This window comes from Oryzias latipes, chromosome 12, assembly GCF_053564925.1.
Source record: "Oryzias latipes strain Hd-rR chromosome 12, Olatipes_Hd-rR_3.1".
Taxonomy (NCBI): domain Eukaryota; kingdom Metazoa; phylum Chordata; class Actinopteri; order Beloniformes; family Adrianichthyidae; genus Oryzias; species Oryzias latipes.
In genome coordinates, this window is record NC_136248.1 from 28,450,691 (window position 1) to 28,474,902 (window position 24,212).

General features: G+C 43.8%; 1 protein-coding gene across 1 annotated transcript; it reads left to right on the forward strand.

Moving 5' to 3' along the window:
• The first annotated feature begins 301 nt into the window (after positions 1-301).
• tnfrsfa (tumor necrosis factor receptor superfamily, member a) lies at positions 302-23,965 on the forward strand. The gene is made up of 10 exons (XM_011481480.4): positions 302-569; positions 10,891-11,056; positions 12,361-12,492; positions 15,758-15,869; positions 16,720-16,859; positions 16,939-17,028; positions 17,102-17,148; positions 17,234-17,518; positions 17,602-17,638; positions 22,229-23,965. The coding sequence occupies exons 1-10, from the start codon at positions 537-539 to the stop codon at positions 22,528-22,530; spliced, it is 1,344 nt and encodes a 447-aa protein (XP_011479782.1). The 5' UTR covers positions 302-536; the 3' UTR covers positions 22,531-23,965.
• The last annotated feature ends 247 nt before the right edge of the window (positions 23,966-24,212 follow it).

Here is a 24,212-nt window from a genome sequence, read left to right on the forward strand (position 1 = left end):
CCCCCTTGCCTTAAAAGTTACACATATTAAAAGATCTTTGACCTAGTTAAGAGTTACACATTATTTTTTGGGGTTAATGTGTGTAAAACGTTTGAGTTAGGGTTAAACTTTAATCAGAGATGGTCACAAAGCAGTCCCGCTTCGTAGCAAACCCAACACGTCGTTAATAAATCGTAAATGGATGATTTTGTAAACAAAACAAAAAAATGTTGTTTTGCTTGATAGACTTTGCTGCTTAATTATTGTTCCAAAGTGGAGCACTCTCATTGGCTCGTGGGTGCTGTGACGTCACGCACGGTTCTCAGACCGTGGAGAGAGAAAAAAACTAGTCCCCCTCATTCGCTCTCAGACCGTCTGTCTGTCCTGGCTGTCGCCAGGAGGGAAGCTCGTAAAAGTCCTAGCGAATTCGTGAACCAAACGGATTTTAGGTCCCTTCCGTGAGTTTGTGTCCGTTTCCCTGCTCTTTGAAGCCGGGTTTGTCTCTTGACGGGCGGTTTGTGACGCGATTCGCCTGGGATTGACTTGAAGTTCCCAAGATGAACTTCGGACCGGTGCTCGGGGGACTCTGGGTAAGCAGCGGACCGCACATTTCTGGATCGTTTTCTTTGGGTTTTTTTTTTTTTTTTTGTCATTTATAAGTGTCTATTTTTAAAACTTATTGAATTTGCCGAAATGCTTTAGCTGCTGTAAAGTCGAATCAAATGTTGAAAAACGTCCCCAACTAATTAATTAGGATATTTAAAAAAATGCCTTGTGAGCCGAAATCAGGACCAGGCCTGTGAACTTGAGGGAGAAGAGTCATGAACAAGCCCCCTCATTGTCCCTGAGGAGCTCTCACACAGGAAGCAACTGTGTGTTTGTTGTTGCTGTTGATTTAAATGTTTATTCCTGAGTATATCTACTCATTCCGGCTGTCCTCTGTGTGGTACATGTGCTCTTTCTCACTGCAAAGCCGCCATCTGTGCTGGACATCATGTGGTCAGATCATTGGGCAGACATGCTGCATAGGATGCAGCTATAATCTATTAATAAGTAGAGTCTCCCCGAGTGTTCAATTGAATTCCGAGGAGAAAAGAGTCTCCAGTCAGACGCACTTTCCCCTCAAAAAGAGCCAAAACAAATCAGTGAGTCAATCAAAGCCAGCAGATTTTCCAGGAGTGTTGCTCCTTTCTCACCCTCACAGAAACATCTCTTCATTCCTTTGCTTGTCTGTGTGTGTGTGTGTGTGTGTGTGTTTTTTCCAACTGTGCAGCACAAGTTTGACATTTGGAGTATAAATGTGTGCTGGAATCCTATCTGGGACACCAGGATGCTTCTGCTTCCCTTCTCACACAGTTTGTTGCTCAGCAGGATGTGATAAGAAAGAATCCGAATTCCTGCCTGGACATAACAAATTAAGCCGGTTCGAATGCCCGGATAGCATCATCGGACCCGAAGACGACCGGCGTGCACCGTTACCGTGACACCCTTTTTTTTGTTTGATTCCGTCGTGGAGATCAGAGCGGCTGGCGAAGGCGGCGTTTGTCTCTTTTTGTAAACCGCAGTACATTCTGGAGGCCTTGCCAACAGGCCTTGTTGCTAAGGGTCTGTGAGGAAACTTCAGCCCCCTCCTCACCCTTCTACCCCCCCCCCCCCATCCCAAATCGCCAGAGTGTACGTGCTTGGCCGTCAAGTAAACTTCCTGTCCAGAATATACAGATATGCTGATATTAGGGGCATCTGTTTACTTCTTGGGATTGTCATGGCCATGCAAGTGTACACTAGATTGGTAGATTGTTATCTGTGATTGCTGCCTGTGTCTGGGTGTTGGTTCACACAGGAAATGGTCCCCTCAGTCCGTGTGGACAACACAGACAAGGGCAGGACTGACATCTGGGACCAAACTGAGGCAATAAACTAGCTGAGCGCTCCAGAGCGAGCACTCACGGCGGCCCCTGCTCAGTGTCAACTCTATCGGCTGTAAACATTCCTGTGGCGCGCGCGAAAGGCTACCCGGGTGATGCAACGCGGCGCAATCCACGCAGACGCCAGGTGCGTCTTTCTTTATCCGTGCAGGTCACAGCAGAAGACGGGCAGGGATGGCGCTAAGGTGCTCCCTTCCGATTGTGCCGGTGATTCAGTTCAGAGGCATGTGAAGGCGGACTGACTCATGCGTGCAGGGTGCCACACCTGTTCAGGTGCTGCGGAGGCGGGTGAATGAGGGCATTGGGCAACAGAGCACTGTGACCTCACACAGCAGCTCCTGCCAACCCCTCTTAAATCTATTACCACCCCCCTTTGGATACCTCAGCAGGAAAGTGAAGTCATCTGATGGGTGAAGTCACATGACTGAGGTACGCTCTCCTCTTTGAGGAGTTCTGCTCCAAAATGACTTTAGCTTGATTCACTGGTTTGTTTGGTTTAAATGAAAAGAAACACAACTTTCCTTCTAGGCTGATCTAATAAACAAAACCTCCAAAGAAAACATGGGAAGTCCTAATATTCAGTAACTCAACTCTTTTTATAAATGACTAGTTTCTGTTAATTTTTATGTAAACCCCAACCAGGGTTTTGACCCATTGCTCCTACACTCATTCAATGATTCACTAGGCTCCGATCTGCGGTAGACGTCTGCGTTTGAGGCTAACCGTATGGGCTCTACTCGGTTTCTCGAGATTTCTATCAACTCTAATCTGGTAAACAACATCAGCCACAAAACTGTGTTTTGAGTCACCAGCCTTCGGGGTTAATGCCTAATCTGGGATTATGTCTGACACGATGACCTCATGGCAGCTCAGTAATGGCTTCCACAGGTGTGTGAGCTGCAGGCCGCCCACCTCTTCATCCACCGGAGGTGTTGGTTCGGGAAAAAAACAAAAAACAGCGCTGTCGAGAAAGCACAAGAAGGGCCTGTAAGGAAATGCAGTCGTTCATGGACACACATACCACCATTTCAACATATATTTTAGCGTCCGCAGCAGCTGTTACTGCTTTTCAGACACCCCATTTGCACTCCATACACTAGGTTTTAAATATCTGTACATGAGTGACCGGAAAGAGGGGGGGGCTCATGCTCCAGGTGTTGTAATGTGGCTTTAAATCCAACCGAAAGCCCCTCATGTAGCAGTGCAGGCAGAAAAAACTGAAAAGATGGATGTACTGAAGCATTGTGGGATGTCTTTTGTTTTTGTCTTTTTTTGTTTTTTTTTTCCAAATTAATTTAATAACTGAAAATTGTGTTAAAGGTTAATCAATGATGGCAATAATTGGTTAACCCAGTAAAGCAGTTAGTCACAAACTCCGACTGTTATTTTCACTATTCCTTTGTGTCTTCGCGGCTTATAAAACGCGAAGGACGGCCGATGTTTTTGCAAATGTTGGATATTTGAAGTGAATTTGTCGGTAAATCGTCTTATCAGAGTAAAGGTCTGGAATCTGAAGATAGTTCGGTGAACCTGTTTTTATATCTTCGTTAGGAAGTGATGTCAGACACTTTAGAAGTCACTTCACGTTATCTATAAGCTTTATTACTCTGAGTTCAACCACAGAACCATAAATGAGCTCATAGCAGATCACAACGTGGTGAAGATGAGCTAACGGTGAAGGTCTTGACCTTTAAACTTGTTTTTGGAGTACAGTCTTCACCACCAACCTGCTCTGTCACTCTTCATGAAAGCATGTGGTGTTGGAACCAAGTTGGTTCTGATCCAGAGTGACCTTTGGGTCACAGTGGCATCACTAAAGTGCTGGTGTGGAGACTTTAGAGCCGCTTCTCCCTTCAACACCAAATGGAAGGAAATGGATTTGTACTCATAAACACCCACTCCGATCATCTTTGGATCCGTTTTCAAACCGTTCCCAGTGGTCTTTTAATTATGATGATGCTGTTTTTAGCCACAAAAAAACCCTGTGTGGTTTTCTGGGACATCGGTTCAGCAGAGCGGCAGTAGTTCATTAGGATATTCATCACTGATTTGTATGGAACAAGCCTGCCTTGACTTCCCATCATCCCCTTCTTTACACAATACCGCTATCTTACAGCCCCTAACATTACAATTTTTCGCCGGATCCCAGCTCAGACGAGGAAAACGAAAGCGTACAGGGATCTGTTTGTCTGTGTGCAGTGGATATATCGGAATGGAGCAGAGCAGGGAGCTGGCTGCCCGCCAACTGTCGCACCTTGGTCACTGCTACAGGCTTTTCCAAAAGGCATTTTTTTCATCTGCTCCCGATTCACAATGATTTGATTAACGAAATACTCAGAAATGTCATTTTAAGCTTAATTTTTTTTTAATATACGTCCTCCGTCATGAGAAAAAATGCCACAAACAATAAATACACAACTTTCCCCGCATGCACACACTTTCTCCTTTGCTGAAGCTGCATTTGGCGTCTCCGTGACGGTCTCTTTTATTAGCCCCCCTGCACAGAAAAGCTTGTTTTATTGCAGACTGCAGTGTAGATGAGTCAGTATTCAGTTATGTGTAATTTTAAGTGGGGGGGGGGGGGGGGGGGATCACAACACAAACAAAGATGTGAAAAGGTTACGCTGCACCTGCTAACCCACCGAAACTTTCTGAAACGACATCATCCTGCTCCGTTTTACTCATCTTTACAAACATTGTGCGCGTGAACTCCGGAGCGAAGCCGGCGGCGTTCAGGAAGTTGGGTACGATTGTCGTCACCGTGGTTTGTGTCGTCTTTTCCCCCCCGGTGAAGGTGAACGCCGCACATGCTCGCCCAGCCAGCGGGGAGGAGTGATGGAGGTGCTGAGTCCGTGTCAGGGGAGATGCAGCTTCCTCGAGTTATAAAAGTCTTGGGCCCGGCGGATGCGCCGTGGCTCTGACGGGCTGCTGAGGAGAACGGCTCGGCGCTGAACCCTGCATGAAGCCTTCGTATTGTCTCGAGCTTCCTGTTCTCCCTGAGAGGAGGGGGCTGTCGCTTTTCACACGCTCCCACTTGCACTGTATTTTCACTATATGCCGCTCCACAATGCGGGTTCTTCAAAACTGTTAGCGCTCCCTTGTTCCCCCCCCGTTAAAGGACGCGGCGGGAGTCATTCCCCTCGCTTTACATCACTCTGCTTCAAAGTGATGAATGCCGACGAGCTCGGCTGAACTCTGGACGTATTTACGACCGCGTGCGCCGAGCAGCTGGGCCTTGCTCGTCTTCATCGTCTCATGGAAAATGTCAGAGTAATTTATCACCTCAGGAAAGTTGTGCACGGTCACCCCACTCCCCCTTTCCTCAACTCCAGGGAATGCCAGGATTAATCAGGAAAGCAGGGAGCGTTCCATGTCCTGTCAGGGTCAACCTTGAGTGATTTGAACCTCACGGTAACTAACAGTGCCAGAGAGATCCAGCTGCTACTGTACAGTAGTGCAGGAATTACGTCACGATCAGTGCACAGATGCTGACGTTTCTATCAGAAGTGGGTTTTTCTACCACCTAAAGTCTTCTGTCACTGGAGCCGCGTTTCTGTTCAGTGGGGTTTTTAAAACCTCAATGCGTGACCTATTTAGGTCAAACAGCCACCTGACTGCTCATATTTTTGTTCTCTTTACTCCGAGACAAAGTTTTGTTTATTGACGAGTGAAGATGTGCAGACTCATGGGAAGTTTTGGGGGGAAATCTGCAAAAAAAGGGAGTAAAATATCAGTGAAAATTGTTGCATACTGCTAAACATTTGGTAATTACCGCCCAAATAATCAAACCGATTCAGCGCTTATATCAACTTTTAAAAAATAAACAGATTTCCATAATATTTGTCAACAACGATGCTAAAAGTGACTCAAAAATTGGGAGGGGGGGGTGTAGGTTAAAGCTTTTTGGCCCCCCCTGCTCCCCCTTTAACTCTGCCCCCAATTTCCATCTAAAAACAGTTTGATTTGGTAAAGAAAAACCGTTTTCACACAAATACGGATGGAAAATGAACAAAAGTGGAACTTTTATTTAGAAAAGTAGGATTTTTGCACAATTAAAGCTGACTTTAGGCCGTTTTTTTGCATAATAAATGAAAGAAAGTACTTGGAACATTGTTTTTTCATTTGTCAAGCAAAGATAGATTTTTTTTAAATGACATTTAACAATAAGAAAAAGTCGTTTTTTTGTGGAAGGGGATGGAAAATGACAGGAAAGCAGCTGTAACTCGTCTTTTCTTGCTGTCCGAGGCTGTCTGGATAAATATGCAAGCGCTGAGGTCAAGTAGAGGCACATGTTTTTGTCTTCTGAACCGAAATGAACCTTTCAAATTGAGGTTATTTATGAACTTTTACAAATCAGCCGCCGTGGTGAAACAGTTTCTCCCATTCTTCTGCCTGTCATGTGCTGGACTGCTTTAATGTCTTTAGGGGAGATAGCACAATTCCTTAAAGGAACACGGAGGTACAGGAGGAATAATCGCTTCGTTCAGTCGTTGGCTCGCGCCTCGCACAGCTGTAATTCCCTACATGCATCAGTGCAGTGATAGGTTGGACTCCAAACGGGTCTGGGATGGAAAACGCTGAGCGACGGCCGTGGTTTATGTGAAACACTTGTTATTCATTTAAGAAAAATTGGAAATGTTGGGAAATTAGAGATTAAAGAGAAAGTTCATGTGGTTTCTTAGATACAGTAGCGTGGTTAGGTTGTGACGGTTTATCGGTGGGATACGATTGAATCCGTCGTTCCTGAAGCGAATGGCTTCATTTCTACATTTCTTGGGTGTTTGCAGAAGCTTTTTCCTTTGCCGTCCCCCCCCCCCCCCCCCCCCCACGCTCAGCGCTGTGGCAGCTCCGTAAAAGGCCCATTGATAACCTGGACGCTCTGAAAGGATGTCCTGTCATTGAGTCACAAACGGGCCCTCAGTGGACGAGCGCAGTTCGGAAGAACCCAGGTTGTTCAGAGGAAGCGGAGCCGCTGTCCCACATGCAGAAAGTCCCTCGTTATTTGAATGCACTTTTATTAGTTTAACTCGCAGCCACAGAAGCGTCGCACTAACTTATCGTAGAGCCCAATTGGACGACAATAGGACTCTATTGACAGGAATGAGCTGCACTGAGGCTCAGTCATTGTGGAGCGGAAAGAGGCGACTGTGAAGTGGACTGCGGCGCTTCGGCCCGCGTTGGAGAGTTTCCAGGGATTGTGGGTTGGAGGGCTTCCTGCTCTGAGGTTACGGTCACTCCGGTCTTCCTCCACACTTGATTATGGAGGTAAAGCGAAGCCACATTGTGATGTTTATGCACCCAGCACATGTGTGCCATTCATTGTACATTTGACGAAGTGAAGCCGCCTGGAAGATGATTGTGGACACACGGTTCATTGATTGCTCCTTTATTTTCACATTAAATAGATATTAAAGTCCTCTGTAATTCTTCTAAAAACATTCATCCCTTCACAGGACGTCTTTTGTTTCAAACCGTCACCCTAACACATAAAAAATGAAAAAAAATACATCTTAAAACGGCTTTAAAGAATGGAAAACATGAAACGGCAACAAAGTGTTGCAAAAGCCAAGAAAAGAAGTGAAAAACATTAGCAAAAAGGTTTATTTTCTTAACTTGGTGTTAAGTTTGTGCCGAGAAAAGTCGTTCAGTCAACCCAGAACCCACTGATCCTTCAGCTTTCAGTGCTTCCATGTATTTATTGCAGCCACGGGGTCAGTCAGTACTGCGACCTCCAACCGAATAACGCTAAACTGGAGTTGGGTGAAGCCTCGCAAACTTCCCACAAAAACCCCAAACAAAAAAAAAAAACCAATATTTCATCCGAGCTCTATTTATGCAGCACTTGGTATACAGCAGCCCCCACGCCTCACACATGTGCTTCAACCGAACAAAAGCAGCAGAAACGCAGAGATCCTTACCTCCTTTAATGAATTATGTAGATGCATTCAGGCGCTACTCTTCAATAAGGAAATAGTTTGACATTGAAATAAAGTCACTGTCTAGAAGACGGTGTTTCTGGTTTGAACCCCAAATCCCCCCATTTGAATACATCTGCTGCCGTCTTAAAGCTGGTAGATTTATCAATTTCTATAAATTCGGAAGTGTAGAAAAGGAGCTTTTGCGTCGATATGCAAGACTTCATGGTAGTAAAGTTGCTATCAAGACATTACAGTGGTAAAGGCCTCAGGAATCTGTTGGAATCACAGAAGCTGCGTAAACGGTTGGAAGGTTTAAAGCTCCAGTGTTAAAGGTGACGGTTGTCATTGAAACAGGTTGTATTTACCTGCCAGATGAAGCTGAAGTTATCGCCTGGTTTTCAGCTCCACTTACAAACATTATTACAAAAAGAAAGTTTTAATTGACTGTGAATGGAATATTCAATAAAACTTGTGAAAACTTGTAAAAGTGAAGTTAAGTTAAGAATATTCGTTTGAGTTTCGTAGAAATAGACATCGGGTCCAGATTTAATTTGAATAGTAACTATAACGACCTGTTGCCTGAATTGCATTGTCTCCGTTTTGTAGTTTTCTCACAGAACCTGGACTAAGTTGGTTTTCAGTGAAAAAATATCCTGTATTTCGACTTATGTGAATTTCCACAAATCTCAACTTTGTTTTAAGTCTTCGTCTTCTGTAGGACAGTTTCTAACTCTTTTTATACTTTCCTTTAGGACTACACATAGATGTTCCCTTTAATTTTCCATCGAATGTTGAGGGAAACCAGAAGCAGGTGGAAGAAAACTAAAACTATTGGTCTTTTATCGGCTTTGGGTCCATAAAACAGTCAAACCGTGGGAAGAATTTGGTTTTGCTCCTTCAAACTAATTCATGTTATGCTTTATGTTTAGCTTTTCTATATTAAATTATTGATTTTTTTCTTCAAAACTTTCGAAGAAGCAGATTTGAATTTTAACCCTAAAGTCTTCTGATTATTTTTTTGATCTCTTTAGTGTTCCCAGTGGACTTATAATTATAATTATGCTGTTTTTTTTTACACTCCTGTGCATCAGCGGCTGCACGTTTGCTGTTCTCCCTCTTTTTATCTTGTATGGGGTCTTCAGCAGACCCAACAATTTCCCTTTGGGGTTATTAAAGTATAACTATTTATCTGTTTTATCTATTTTTAGACAAAATCAGAAAAACTTTTGTCGTTTTTCAAGAGGGTTTCTGCAGAGCAGCAATAGAAATTCACCTCTGAGTTGTGAGCGGGACTGTTGGCATGGAGGGAGCCCGCCTCCCCTTCCTATCATCCATTGTGCTGTCCCACTAGCATACAGCCCCTCACACCCCCAACCCTCTTTAACCATTTCGTTGTTTTGATCGAAATTCCAGCTCAGATGAGGAAGACGTTCACGGTGGACGCATGAGAATGGAGCGGAGCAGGAAGCTTGCAGCCCGCCTAGCGTATTTTCTACGTCACAAATACAGACTTTGTTTTTTAACATCTTCTTTTTTTTACCTATCAATAACAATTTGAGTTAAGAAATACCAGCATTTTTTATACATGTCCTCTGTCATGAGGAAAATGCCACAAGAACACGTTAAAGACACGTTAAAACCATGGTTTTCTTTGGTGTGGGTCTTTACCACTGGAGAGGTTGCACACTCTTTGATCTACCGTCTCTCTTTGACTGGTTACGCGATCAATGTCAAGCCAACGGATTGTCTGCGACGGAATCTGCTAGAATCCGATGCTTGAGCGTTTGAAGAGTTTTGAAGAGTTTAAAAAGCACTTCACCAGCGTAAAGTGTTGCACATTAGCTCCAATGCTAAAGGGTTGAAGCCTTTCGTTGTGCTTTGAAAAGAAGACGTGTTTGTCAGAGAAATAAAAAGCTGAAAGGATCTTAAAGTACGAACAGACCCTGACGTGTGAAAATGTTGGACAAGTTTCCGTGGTTTGCTGCCAGAACACCTGGGTTTTTTTTTTTTGGTTTTCTCTGTTCCAACGTTCAAACATTTGATTTATTCAGGACGGACTCCTCGGTCATCGCTTCTTTCCACTCCTTTGTCGTGCGCATGTGCTTCTACGCTGATTTCCACTCATGGCTTTTACTTTTCCCGATTCCACAGCTCTCTAGCCCCCCACCCCCGTCCCCGGCTGGTTCAGAACACAGCCGGGTCTTGAGACTCGCCCTGTGTCGCCTCTCCCTCCTCTTCCTCTTCTTCTGCCCCCTCCCCAGAATGTTTGGATAGATCTAAATGGTGTGATTGTGAGCACTCTGCCGGCCGTCTGCCCCTGCATGTCTGCCTCTCAGCGCCTCTGGAAACTCTGACGTGAGCAGGAAGACGGGGAACGGAGCAGCATGGCAGCCCTCCACGGCCGAGCTTTCTGCTGCCGCCTTTTTCCATCTAAAGCGTCTCAACCCCTCTTGTTTCTTGTCGTTCTTTCCCTTTATCTCCTGACCTTGTGGGGAGGGGTGGGGGGTTGTTGATGCTCAGGAGAAGACAAAACCTCCCGATCTGTGACTCCGATTTACCCAGGGAGGTGTCACGTTGCGCTTCAGGTGCCTCGCCGTGGTGTCGCATGTCCCGGCATTCAAAGAGCCGGGCTTTAAGAATGTGGGTCATTTGAAGAAGGGGCAGTAAAGTGCGTTGTTTGCCAGTGAATGGAGCCTTCTCACGTTGACACGGTGAAAAGCGTGTGAACAAACACCAGGGCCTGGGGGGGGGGGACACGCTAAAGTGTTTGCCGTATTCTTCCCCGTACCCCACCTATACAAGCCTGTTATTATCCAGCGCATGAAAGGGGTCGCATTCGATACGGGCACCGGCTGCTGTCGGCCTGTTGCATGGTGGGAGACCTGCCTGGAGATGCGACCAGCTGCACGGCCCTCCTGAAGCAGATGTGCAGATCAGATGCTGCAGATTAAGACGTTTATTCGTCACACGAGGCCTCTAATGAAGACGTCTTTACTCGGCGGCGACGCCTGCTGCAAGGACCAAAAAGCCCAGCTCGCTTTAACCTCCTTTTTTCCTCCTCCACGCAGGTGGTGGCGCTCTTCGCGGGGCTCGTCTGCCACGCAGCAGAGCCCCCGGCATCTCAGCGGTCCGCCGGCGTCCACAGAAACGCCACTCTTCGGCAGCATCAGGCGCAGTGTGTGGAGAACCAGCAGTACCCCCACCAGGGGCTGTGCTGCCTCAACTGCCAGGCCGGTGAGGAATCCCCCGCCGCCCTGAAACGCTCCCCTCCTCCTCCTCCAACCAGAACATCACAGGTTTTCCATGAATAAAAGTCAGGAGATTTCTTCCCGGCTCATAATTGAGTCAAATTAATTCCATTTATTTTTTTTGCTGGACGTGAAATTGATGTGGTCACGGTCTTTTGCGCCGTTAATCATCCATACAGTGTTTCTACAAACCAAAAGAGCTCAAACCTTCAACTTTTAAACACACTTTTGTGTTTTTGAAGCCCTCACACCGTCTCAAAGCATCACCTTTAGTTTTTTTTTTTTTTGCCCCATTGTTGGACTAATTCAGATAATTACACTTTGAGATTAAGCAATTCCATCTGAAATTTCACCTTAAAGCCTGTTCCAGAACGCCTGCTGGCAGCATTCATTTGAGGGTTGAGATGCAGATGATTTGTTTTTTTATTTTTCATGATTTTACTCTGCAGAAATGTAGGAAAATATTAGCGCCTTTATGTGGGTGTAAAACACACCAAGATCTTTAAAGAAGGAAAAAAAAAGTAAAAATCTAAAGTTGTTATGACCAAACTCCTACAGACAAGTTGGAAAAACATAATTTTTTTGACTTGGAAAGTATTTTATTGTTACTTAAGTAACTTAATTTGGAGTTAAATTCAAAAAATTATGTTTTTAGGTTTGAGACAACAGATTTTTAAGCTGCCAATTTTCTTTTTATTAAATGAAATCCAATTTTCATATTAGATTTGTGTTCACTTTTGAGAATCTTTCCAAACTTGAGGATTAAAATGTCGTTTTTGATCTCAAAGTTGTTCTTTTTGTTTTGTAACGTCACCGAATGCTTGTTGGGTTTTCAACCGTCATGTCATAAACGGAACCAAGCTGCCCCCCCCCCCCCCCAAACCAGCTGGTCCAAATTACTTCGTTTTATTTCCCCACAAGCTTTTATGTTATGTGTGCAGCGTTCAGAAAAGAAAATGGTGGAAACACATGAGACTCAAGTGGTTTTATTCATGGCATGCATGAACTGATGGCAGAGATAAGCATGACAATCGGCTAGTGAAGTGGGTCGCTGCTGAGGGTTTTCTTGTAATCCCAGAGAAACGAAGACTTCCTGGAGGAGAAAAAGAAAATCTTTAAAGTTGAGTCGCGAACAAATCAAAGGAATGCTTAAGCAGCAAGCGGCTGCAGTTCCTGTCGGCGTGGACTCTGATACCGGAAGTGCTTCACACCAAAGAAATGAGTCTTTTTCACTGATCCACTCCAGGGTTTTTTTTCATTTGTGTGTTGTTGTTTTTTTTGCATTTGCAGGAACATTTGTGAAGAAGCCCTGTGAAAGAGACCAGCAGCAGGGGATCTGTGAGCCCTGCGAGCACGGCCAGACGCACACCGAGCACTCCAACGGGATGGGCCGCTGTCTGCCGTGCAACCACTGTCGCCAAGGTAACAGGCCTCCCTGCCTGCATCGTGACCGGCTGGATGGACGGTCATGTGAAACTCTGATTGCGTCTTTGACGGGCTCTTCCTCCTCTGTGGCAATTTATGTTAAAGTTGCAAATGAGTCCACCTCTTTATTTTGAAAATCACCTGGGCTTCCTGCCGTTTTCTGACACTTCCACAGTTTTTAAATGGTATTTGATGTGAACTCTTCTGTTTAATACCACTTAAAGACAGGCTCAAAGTCAATCTAATTTTTTATTATTTATTCAATCTCTTCTCTTTTCAGTTCCACAACACAAAATATTAAAAATAAAACTAATTAGAACTCCTTTTTTATATTCCAAGTACAGCCCTTTACAGGGCTTTACTGAGAGACAAAGGCTTTATCACCATTTAGGCAAGATAAATAAAAAAGAAATCTAAAAATAGAAAGGCAGCTTTCAAACCAAACTGCTTTTAAAATCAGGTTATTGGCTTCAGGAAACAAATAAAACCAAGAAAGTTCACTTTGAACAAATTTCTTTCCGTCTGTCAGAGTAAATTCAGTTTGAAACCACAGGTTTTTACTGTGCTTTAATTTTTCTGATTCTGCCTAATTTGTCCAAGTCGTCTTTCTTTTGGTCAACTATTTATTCCAAAAACATTTTTTTTTCTATGTTTGGAATTTAAAACGAGCAACGTTTAAAAAATGTAATAGTACAATGAGAAAGTTTTGCTTTAAAAACTGTTTTTCTAAACAAGCAAGTGGTCACTTCATGGATTTGGTGAATTAAAAATCACATTTTTTTCCATCGAAAAGATGGAACGGTGGAAGCAGAATGTTAAAAAGCCCGAAACTAACCTCCCAAACCTTTAGATTCAAAAAAATCAGATAACCAGAGAGCAGAAAATCACTGAGTCGGTCACAGATAGATTGTCTTAGGGAAGCTGATCCCCCTTTGTGTGTTCCCCCCGCTGAAATGGTGATCTTGTGATGTTCCGGAGCGGCAGGGCGTGTCTTTGTTGTTTTTGTTCGGCGGCTGAATGCGAGCGCCTTACCTGTCCGGGAGGGTTTGCCGGTGAGTGGGCCATGCCTGCCTGAACTGGGTGTGTCTGCACGTCATTGTCCTCCCACACTGACTGTCTTTGTGTCCAATGAAAGGCAGCAGCCACAGAAAAGAGACTCCTGTTACATAGGACGGGTTTTGTCCTCTTTTACTCCTCTTTAAAGATAGACCCAGTTTAATCGCCCGTCTGACAAAAGCAAACGTGGATTTTCAGTGAAAGGATAGCAGCTGTTTGTTTCTCCATGTTTAAAGTGATCCAAACAGGAAGTTAAAAAAAAGCTAATCGGTCAAATAAAATCCTAAACTCCTGATTTTAGTCTGACTTCCTGACTCCTGAAGATCTCTCCCCTCGTCCAATCAGACCTCCGTGTTTGCCGCTCAGCCGGCATGAAGGGGAGCGATGGGCTTTGGCGTTGGCACAACCAAAGCGAACACTCTGCCCTGATCACATTAACTGGACGGCAAACAAATGTGATGAAGTGCAGCTGACTGAAATCAGCCAACAACCACATGTTTTAGGTTTGCCCTGTTTAGCTGCAAACTCGTCTTTTCTGTGGAAAAATGTCCTAAAACAACCCGTTTTAGATTCATTTGATTATCTTTCATTGATGGACTGATTTCAAAGATGCACTGACTATACGAAGTTTGTTGCTTAGAGGCACAAATGACAGAAAGCTCAAAGAAACATCAAGTATTTGTTCAATAAAACCTTTAATTACATGTTAAAACTAAAACAAACAGCAGGACAGAAAAATAACTTTATCGGAGAGAAAAAGAGGGCAGGAAATTTACATCTGAACTCAAAGGAACTTTTAGGTGGCCATTATTTCTTTACTTATTTTAAATTGAGTTGAGACTTGCTGTTAATATATGTTTTTTTATACTTTTATCCTGTGGATTCATATATATATATTTATATATATGTGTGTGTTCTTTTTTGGACTTATGTGCTCTGGATCCCTATGTTTACATTCCCCTTAATCCTTGTGCTATCTTGTGGGGTCCAGATGACCCCACTCCCAGCCTTGGAGGCACGTTAATGCTGGGAGTAGGGTCATCTAGACCCACTAGACAGTGCTCTGAACCTTTTTTCTTCAATGATTTGTGATCTTCACTGGTGTCCATTGATTACATGAAATCCTCTCCACTTTCATCCACCTTTGTCATGGTAGGGAGAACACGTCAATGTAAGGGTGGGGTCACCTGGACCCCATTAGACAGCACAAGACATAAGACAGCATCAGCATCAATCAGGTCAGCTGAGGTCAGTCCAGACCCAAAGTACCTCTCAACTGCATCAATAGCTGACTTGAGGACTTTAAAAAACGCTAAAAATTTGATTTCTCCTGAAAACTGGGACTGAAATGACAGCAAAAACTTTTTAGGTAAGGGTTTGATCTCCTTTCTAAGCAGGTGTTCAGTGGCGGTGGTTTAAATCCGTGTTGGCCTTTGAATTATAAGGTTAATGTTTGTCATAATCGATCAATAGGAGCACAGTGTTGATCGTGAGGATTTACTGGAAGATGCTGCAGAAAGAATGACATCAGAAAAGGTGAAAACATTAGGAGAAGCCGTGACAACCAGCCCAATTGTTCCCATGAAACAGCTGGAAATCAGTGTGGAAGAGTACGCGAAATGGGCTCATTTGTGTAGGAAGCGGGAAGCGTGAGGCTCGTCTGTGAGAGTGATGAAAGGCTGTTCCTTCCATCACATCTCCTAACACATCTCCTAAAGGGAGGTTTCTTTGTAACAATGACAGCTGTCCTTCAAAACAAACCCAAAAAATGTGACAGAAAAGTGTAAAAATGTACTTACCTGGAGAAAAGTGACTACATCTCTACAAATAACTCACTAAAAGGTAAAAGCCAAACAGTTCTTTGTCCTTTATGGACACAGATTGGTTTTCGAGACACTGAGGATGCTGAGGTGAAAAGATTTTCTGTTTTTGTTCCTCTAATTCTTGGCTTTGAGACTTTTTGTGATTATAGCTAACTTCCCAAGCTAACAAGTTTCATCATATTGTTTCAATATCAAATGTGTCTGATTGTATTTCGGAGTCTGAGCTTGTGAATCAATTATGAATCTATTTGGTGTCTCGGCAGCAATGTTTTGCCTTAGAATGTGTATTTTTAAATGGGGATTTCTGCTTTGCCTGGAGGTTTTAACAGATGACATGTAAACATTTCTCTGCTCTTTTCCTTTTTCTTTGTCACTTCCCACAGATCAGATTGAAGTAGCGGCGTGCACCGTGACCACAAACACCAGGTGTCAGTGCAAGCCGGGCACTTTCTGTGCTCCAGAGCAGGCCTGCGAAGTCTGCAAACGCTGCGCCAAGTGAGTCCGATTTCAGCTATAAGATGGTTTTAACAAGGACTTAATGCAACCTCCCCCCCCTCCAGTGTAAAAATGATTAAAGCCGCAAGTGGCTATTATGCTAGTATGACCTGAAGGCGCTCGCCGCCCCCTTTTTGACCCACCGTCATTGGCTAAGCGGCTGCTACACGCCCCTTACTCCCCCGTCTTCTGCCTCTTCCAGCCTGGTCAGAGCTGCACGTGGTCAAATTCTTAAACAAAAACACCTTTTTTTTATTTTTTCAAAATGGCAGCCTTTCTGTTGGATTTATCTCCATAGCAACCATTCCATTTTTTGGTCGCCTCGGGGTGACGAGCAGGTCTATGTAATTTTTTTTGAAACATCAGCAAAAGTAAAATTTTGGATTCCCTTAGCAATGGCGGTTTATTTGTTTGTAATTTAAGACGGTGGTCTCTTCCCGAGGTCGAAGGTCGACTGAACTTTGGTTGTGGTTGTAGACGTAACCTGGTGGCCAGGAAGCCTGGAAGCCGCACTTTGTCACAAAATAGTCGCCAAACCGAAGTTCGTGTAGCCATCCCATAATAGTTCTAAATCTTCCTCTAGATATTCCCAACACCTGTGTTTTGGTTTCGTTAGTGGATTTTGGACTATTTTCTTTTCGAGCCCCATAAGAGAATTTGGCCCCCCTTTTTTTTTTGGTTTCTCACGCTGTGATGTCATCATTTTTTGGGGGGGTATTTATTTATTTTTACAGAATACTGGGTGGATGCAAGTTTTGCTGTGTGACATAATGACACATTTTCGGGGTTGTGGAAAATAACCGTTTGTGGTTTAATGACAAAAATGTTTTTTTTATTTTTCTATCAAAAGGTGTAAGGCGGGTGAGGAGGAGGTGAAGAAGTGCACCCCGTTTTCTAACACCGTTTGCCAAAAACGGGGCCCGTCCTCCACCGAACCTGCGCCAGTGCGCCCCTCCCCGACCTCGGCTTCAGCCTCCCAAACCCACCTGGGTAAATTTCCTGCTCCCCCAGCTTTAAAAATGTCCCCCAGTGGATGTTTTTCTTGAACAGATTGGTTTCTTTTCCACAGTCCTTTATGTCTTTCTCCTCCTGCTCGTTGCCATCATCGTGGGGGTCGCTATTTGGTGGTTTAAAGGCAGACCCTCATGTCAAACACCATGTAAGTTGAAGGCATGTTTTGCAGCTTTAAAACTCTGCATTGTGCTTTGACTGAAGCCGTTTTCTGTTGTCAGGCGTGAAGAGTCACTGTCAGAGCAGCGAAATCGTCAAGATTCCCATCGTAAGTCCAACTTTTGTACCGCGGTTCGATCATTTCCAGCCCTGTGCGTGACTAGTTTCCCATCCTCTGCTCGTCTCTCTCTCAGGACGAGACCACAAACCGTCCAGAGGAGCGGCAGAACAAGCAGAACTCGGGTTTGGAGTGCGAGGAGCCCCGCCCCGAGTCGCGGCCGCTTTTGCAGGAGACCCAGGTCGGGATGACGAAGGCGTCCCCTCCGCTCGAAGACGAGGACCGCGGACTCGGAGACAGCTTGCCCAACACGACCAGCTCGTCTCAAACCAGTCTGTCGGCTCTGCCCCCCACTGCAGCGTCCTCGGGCAGCACCCCCCGCCACAGCCCCTCGGCCTTCAGACATCTGCCTGCAGACATGGTGAGGGCAGAACAACCCCCCCCCCCCCAAATGTGGTTATTTGTCTGTAACATCCTGACCCTAAATGTGTTCTCTTGTCACAGGATGACCCCCTAAAACATCGACTCGTGCCGCTACTAGGTAAGACCTTTTGAAGATGTCAATGAGTCTTTACAGCTGTGTTGGTTTTTGCATGAATTAAAACAGAGTTCTGGCTCCACCCCCTGGCTACCAAGCTACGTACACAGTGTGTGGCGTGTTCCAGAACATGCTGAACATTGTTCAGACGGAACTGTCACTACCAGATACCAGGGCGTGTAGTCACAGTTGGAAGAGGCTTGGTGCAGATCTCATAAATCTTGCCTCAGACGTTTTCTTTCACAGCTCTATTCGGATACATGAAAAGACTTGGTGCCGTAAAATTCTGGCCGGGCTCATTAAGCAATTGGTAATGTCTCCTTCGTGGTCAATTTTTAAACGATAACAATAAAACAGACACTACCCAAACGCCCCTTTGACCAATCAGAGTCCCTGATTGGTCAAAGTTCAACTGGTTTAACTTTCAACGTACATATAGTCCAAAAACGGACTTGAAAACTTGTGTAGCGACACGCGAATGCCAGAGTTTTGAACATGGATGCCTGAAACGCACATATGCCTGCGTTTACAGCGATCTTTGGTCGTAGAGGGTCGCTCTAATTAGAGAAATCCTCTAATGGATTTCTTTCAAATGGTTTGATTTTGGTCGTTTTATAAACATGGTTCTTAAGAAAAATAGTACTCCTTGATGTTTAGCAGCTAACTTTCCTCAAGTTCAATTTAAAAATAAAAAAACAATCTATTCCTGAGGTGCAACTCATTTCAAGGTGCAGACAGTAGCTTATGATTGACATTGCATAGACACATAAAACACAATTCTTCTGTAAGAATAGTGGCACAATAAATAACAGAAAGGGATGTGTGTGCGCATGTTCAGTTGAATGGATTGCAGGGCTCGACATAGCCATTTGTCCGCTGGCCCGGTCCTGTTTTTCGAGCAGTGCGGACCACAAGACTTTACTTTTCACTTGTCCGCTCGGGCCGCTAAAATATCTAACGGTTTATATATTCTTCACCTTTTTCAATAAAGTAAATTTTGCGAAAACGTGTAGATTTACCTCGTCTTCGTAATGTAGTTTTTCTGCTAGTCCTGTGTTCAGACTTCAAGGGTTTCTATGGGAAACCTTTGATCACTTCTCCTTCTCTCCCGCCTGCGCGCGCGCGGCTTTCACTGCCGAGCACCACGCGGCACGCGCTCACTATTTTTTTTTTTTCAAACTTTATTGAATGTAACAATTCAATACAAAACAATGTTAAACAGCAACAACGAAGGCACAAGCCAGTGGGTTATTATTACATTTGATTATAAATCCGACACCGTCACTGAAGAGAGACTGAAGCATGTCAGAGATGTGGAAGACATGGCAGGAATAGAAAGGAATATGTTAGATGGAGTAGTGGGTATAATTAGTAGTATGGACAGCAAGATATTTAATGAATGCATTGAAGATGAAACTGTATGCACTAAGCTTTAAGCTGAATGTCAAAGAATCAAAGGCAACTCCAAATACCTGAATCTCAGACTCAAATGCAGTAGAATGTTAAACTACTTAATTTTGTTTTTCTTTACAACACTGTAAGCAGTAAGTATTTCTAGTTAGCTGAATGATCTCAGTTAGACCTGCACAATATGAGGAAAACTCGCGATATGCGAAATCAGAGATTAAAATTGCGATAACGATATAATTTGCGGTATATAAACAAACAGCAAAATAACCAAATAACCATTCCCAGTTTAAAAATTATACTCCAAATGACCCACGTTGACATAGGTTACAAACATCTAACATAACAGGGCTCCATCTGATTGGTCAACAATGTGAAGGCGTCCATCCGATTGGTCAAATGCATTAAGGGATTTATTTGATTCGTTAAATGGTTCAAGCTGCCATTAGATTGTTTTAACACATTTAAGGTTTATGATTTATTGCGATATTTGCCGTTAAAAGCACCATGAAAACTTCTGAACTAGTGTTACCTACTACACTGCAGTGCTCTCTTCAAAACATCTGAAACAGACTAGAGCAGATTTAAGTTTGATATGGTCTATTTTCAGTCATTGAAAAGTGTAGAAATAAGTGATGTCACCAGAATGCACCAAATTGCACCATATTAAAAGTTTCCGGGGGGGCATGCCCCCGGACCCCCCTAAAGTTGCAAGCACCTGCGGAGCGGCGGGTCCCGCTATGCGCGGTGTCGGGCCAGTAACTTTCAGGCAGGGCCAGTAAGTTTCAAAAACTACTGGCCCTGTGGGCCAGTGCAAATTTCTGGGCTATGTCAACCCCTGGATTGTACTGATGAGACTGACTTGTATGTCACAGCATTCAGCAGCTGATCAGTTGATGCTGATTGTCTGAATCAGGTGTCTTCAATCATGATTGATTGATTGATGAGGCTGATCAGCAGCGAGAGGGAAACAAGAATCCGCGGTGGTAGATGGATCTAGAGCAGTGTTTTTCAACCTTTTCTGAGCCACGGCACACTTTAACCTTAAAAAAAATCCCGCGGCACACCAGCATCCAAAAATTAAAAAAAAAAGGAGAAACTCATAGTTTGTATTGATCTACAGCCCCTCCACAATCTCACATGCATTTTGGAGATAATTGTTGCAGAAAAAGCTGGAAACTGCAGCTGTTTTTTCCTAAAAGATTCAATAAAAGTTAAGTTAGAAGATTTAAAAATAGTATGATGTGTGTTCGTTGGTTTCAAGACGTTTAACGACAGATCTCCTTGTGCCCTGTCACTCTCACAACCCAATGCATCATGGGAGATGTAGTGCATAAAACGGCCGGAGATCGGTTTTCGGAGCTTCACTGTTTTGTTAACTTGTTCCACGGTCTGATACCGGACTCTGTGGAAAGCTACACCGCTAAAGACGAGCTTTAGCTGGTATTTTTGTTAGAACTGAGCGACTTTATCAGCAGAATTAAGAACAAGGAAGTGAAGACTTTAACCACTTCTGATTGGGCAGACTGATGACATGTGATTAAGCCCCTCAAGAATGATTGGTGGAGACAGTTAAAGGGACGGGACTTTTCCTAAATACAGCCGGAGCTGTAGCTGAATCGCGGTACGTCATTCTTATCAAAATGTCTTTAATAAAATAAGATAAACGCAAAGAAAAAGTATTTTACGATCTTTTATATTCCTAACTCCTCAGTGTTTTCTCAATGCCTGTTTGGATGAACACAGAGCTGAAATCCTGGAGATGGGAAATGTTTTTAGATCAGTTAATGAGGGCAATTTTCCACGGCACACTTGACCATCTCCCACGGCACACTAGTGTGCCGCGGCACACTGGTTGAAAAACACTGATCTAGAGATGCCCACAACTCAAGTCTACAGTCCTAAAACTTAAATTTAAATCATGTTTTATTGTCAAAAAAAATTCTAATGAAACCAGATTTTAAAAACTTGTGGGGAGACAATAACAGGAAGTTGATATTTCTGCATTCCAAATAAAAAGAGTTTTATAAAGAGAGCTTTCTTTTTTAGACCGGACGGCAACATCCTGAAGATAAAAGAACAAGGAAAAAAGACTATTTTACTAAAGACCCAGGGCTGAAGTCTGAAATTCAAGTCTCAAGTTCGAGTCCCTGTTCATGTCACTTCCCCTGTCCCATTTTATAGAAACGTAAATGCAGAAAGCTATTAAGATAAAGTACCCCATACCATAGTTCTATTACTCACAGAGCATTTTAGAAATACAGATAAAACACACTTGGGTTCAGCAGTTTTTTCAGCAGACTCCTGGCCAGAAGAAAAACCGTTATTAGAAGCAACTTTAGTATATGAAACTCCTGAATTTTATTCACAAAGCTACTCACTCGAAAATAATAGAAACAAACAAAAAACAAAATGCTGAATGTTCTGTGTATTTTTTTCTTTTTGGGGCAGTCAAATCTGCTGCTGACTTTTTATTAGGACCACTGACACGTAAGAATTATACCAGGTGAATTTGGGGGAAAATGTCCTTTTGTTTGCTGTAGCGCCCCCTTATGTCCTGTTTGGTGTGTTCGACGTCAGGCGTTCCAAACAGAGAAGTGTGGCAAATTGAAACTCCGTTATTTCAGGGTGGTGGAGCAAAAGCGGCGGTCGCAGAGTCAAAATCGCAACAAATTAAGATTTTAAATCACATTTATTGTTCTGAATGTAATATTTGTATGTAATAAATTATGTAGTTTGTCTCTTGTGAAGCCATATTTCTTCTTTTATCGCAAAAAGAGTTTTCTTCTAATTCACACACAGAAAAGGCAAGGTCATCGAAAAGAAAATAGTGCTAGGTCACTGTTTGCTTGATAGGTTAGTAATCTCATGATAGTCAGGCCGGATCCGAGGCCGCGGGGCGCTGGAACATTCTGTCTTTTTCACAGTTTGTTTCTCATGATGAATTTAGGAGGACACGGCTCCACGGATGCCTTTGATCTTCCACAGAAGGTTTTAAGTTGTTATCCCCTGAAGGGAAATGCACCGAGACACACTGACTGTTTATGCAGAGGGCTAAGAACAATGGCTATACTGTTCACATATGACAGATATGGAGAACGGAACATGACAGAGGTTGTTTTTACAATCCATTGTTGAGCAGCACAGACGGATCAACGACTCACGCCCTGTTCTTCTGTCTTTAAGGGTCAGAGAAGTCCTTAAGGAAGAGCTTTGACCTGTTTGATGAATATCTGGACGTGCGGATCCACAACAAGTTCTTCCGACTGATTGGCATCAGCGACAACCACATTCGGATCGCAGAGAACGGCGCCGCCGCCGACAAAGTCTACGAACTGCTGAAGAACTGGATGCAGAAGCAGGGACTGAAGGCCGACATCAACAACCTGCTGGACGCTCTGCTCAGTCTGGACCAGCGCCGCTCGGCGGAGTGCATCGCCTACGAGGCCCTCAGAAAGGGCTACTATAGGCACGCAGACGTGCTGTGAAGGAGCAGCGAAAGACGCAACGCTCCCGGACGAAACGGCGTCTCAGGCTAAACCCTCGCCGCGGCGGAGCAGCCGCACTTCAACGAGCCAGTAGATTTGAGAGAAAAAAAAGGGGAAAGTGGATGTTTGTCCATTTTGAGACTTTTCTTTTTTCTTTTTCTCCAGAAGGAGCCAAAAAAAATTCAGGCAGGCAGCATCGGCTGCATCCCTGAGACTGTTTTTCAAACGCTGAACTCTGTAAAGTCTGCGGCTGTGTTTCTACTCATCTGGTTCTCCTGCCAGATCCAAAGACACTACCAGGAGGAGATACACTGGTTTGTTGGAGTGGCATTAGCTCGGCCACTGAAACCGTGCCTGTTTTCATGCACTGACCTTCGGCACATGTAGGATTGAAATCAAGATGATGGTTTGTAGATTTCGACTTCAGATGTTTCCTTCCTTTCATTGACGTTTTTTCTTCTTAACAGCAGGAAAGCAAAGACAGAAGTTAATATTCGTCCTTACTAATCGCAAACAACCTTCCTAAAAGCTAGTTTTTGGTTGTTGGTTTTTTTCTCTTTCAGCCTCCTAGAAGCCCTCTTTTGTCCATAAATAATGTTGGGGAACTTCAGAGGTCATTTTTATTTATTGATCTATTTATTAAAACGAATAATTATCTCTCAATATTTATGCAGTTGCCAAAAACAAACTACTCTGCAGAGCAGTCTTTCTGGGCTTTGGCGTTCAGCGACGGCGCCAAACGACTGAATTTTCGTCTTCCCGCTTGTCGTCTGCCGCGGCCGGCGTGCCGTTTTTCGTACTTGCGGGTTTAGGACGGCGTGGAAATGCCCGTGAATCCATTTTTTTTTAGGTCAACAGTTCATGTCCGGCGCGGGTGCTGGTACGGCTCGTTTCGTCTCAATTGGACCAGATGAAGGAAATCTTTTCTAAAAAGCTGTACTCTCATCCCTCACAGCCCCCCCGAGTGTGTACATATGTGTCAAAACGGTGAACTCCGAGGCTGCTGGGGCCAGAAATGTTGGGGTTTCTGCATTTTCTCATGTATAAAAGTCAGAGTTCTATATTGTTAAAGTGTTGCTCCAGTGCTGGCACTGCCGACAAAGAAACTGCACCCGGCATCAGTTCCTTGGGACATTTCAAGCCCCCCCCCTCCACCAACCAAACCTTGTTTTCCTAAAGCTGCAGTGAATGTGCTGCCCTCTTTGTACCATATGGAGTGAATGTGTGAGTGAATGTGTGCAATTGTGGGGGGTTTTTTATGTCTGTTTTTACACACTTTGATTGTAACTATGAGCTGTCGGCTCCTTTTACTCGTGTAACTATTCTGTTACAGTTTCTGTCCTATATATCTGCTCGCCAAGGATTTCAAGAATATACATTTGTCACAACTGTTTTTACATCGATTTCAAATAAATGTTTTGTACAGAAAGACATATTTCTTTTGTCCACGATCAGCCTTTATTATTGGCTTCATGCTTTGACTGTTTTGTATTGGAGTTTATTTCACTGCCTCAGGTAAGTGTGATTTTTTTTTTGTTGTTGATTGAAGCAGGAATGTTTTATATTCACATGAGGATTTTTTTGTGTTTTGGTTTTCAGTCAAAACAAGAAATCTCTTTGTGGCTTCCGGATTGAAGCTCGTTTGAAAACGAAAATAGCTGGAGTTGGATGCAGTTCACCAA

Bases quoted from the DNA above. Each gene is read 5' to 3' on its own strand.
- tnfrsfa (XM_011481480.4), top strand. From the start codon at position 537: ATGAACTTCGGACCGGTGCTCGGGGGACTCTGG. The intron at 570-10,890 runs GTAAGCAGCGGA...TCCTCCACGCAG, and splicing joins CGGTGCTCGGGGGACTCTGG to GTGGTGGCGCTCTTCGCGGG. The intron at 17,149-17,233 runs GTAAGTCCAACT...TCTCTCTCTCAG, and splicing joins AAATCGTCAAGATTCCCATC to GACGAGACCACAAACCGTCC.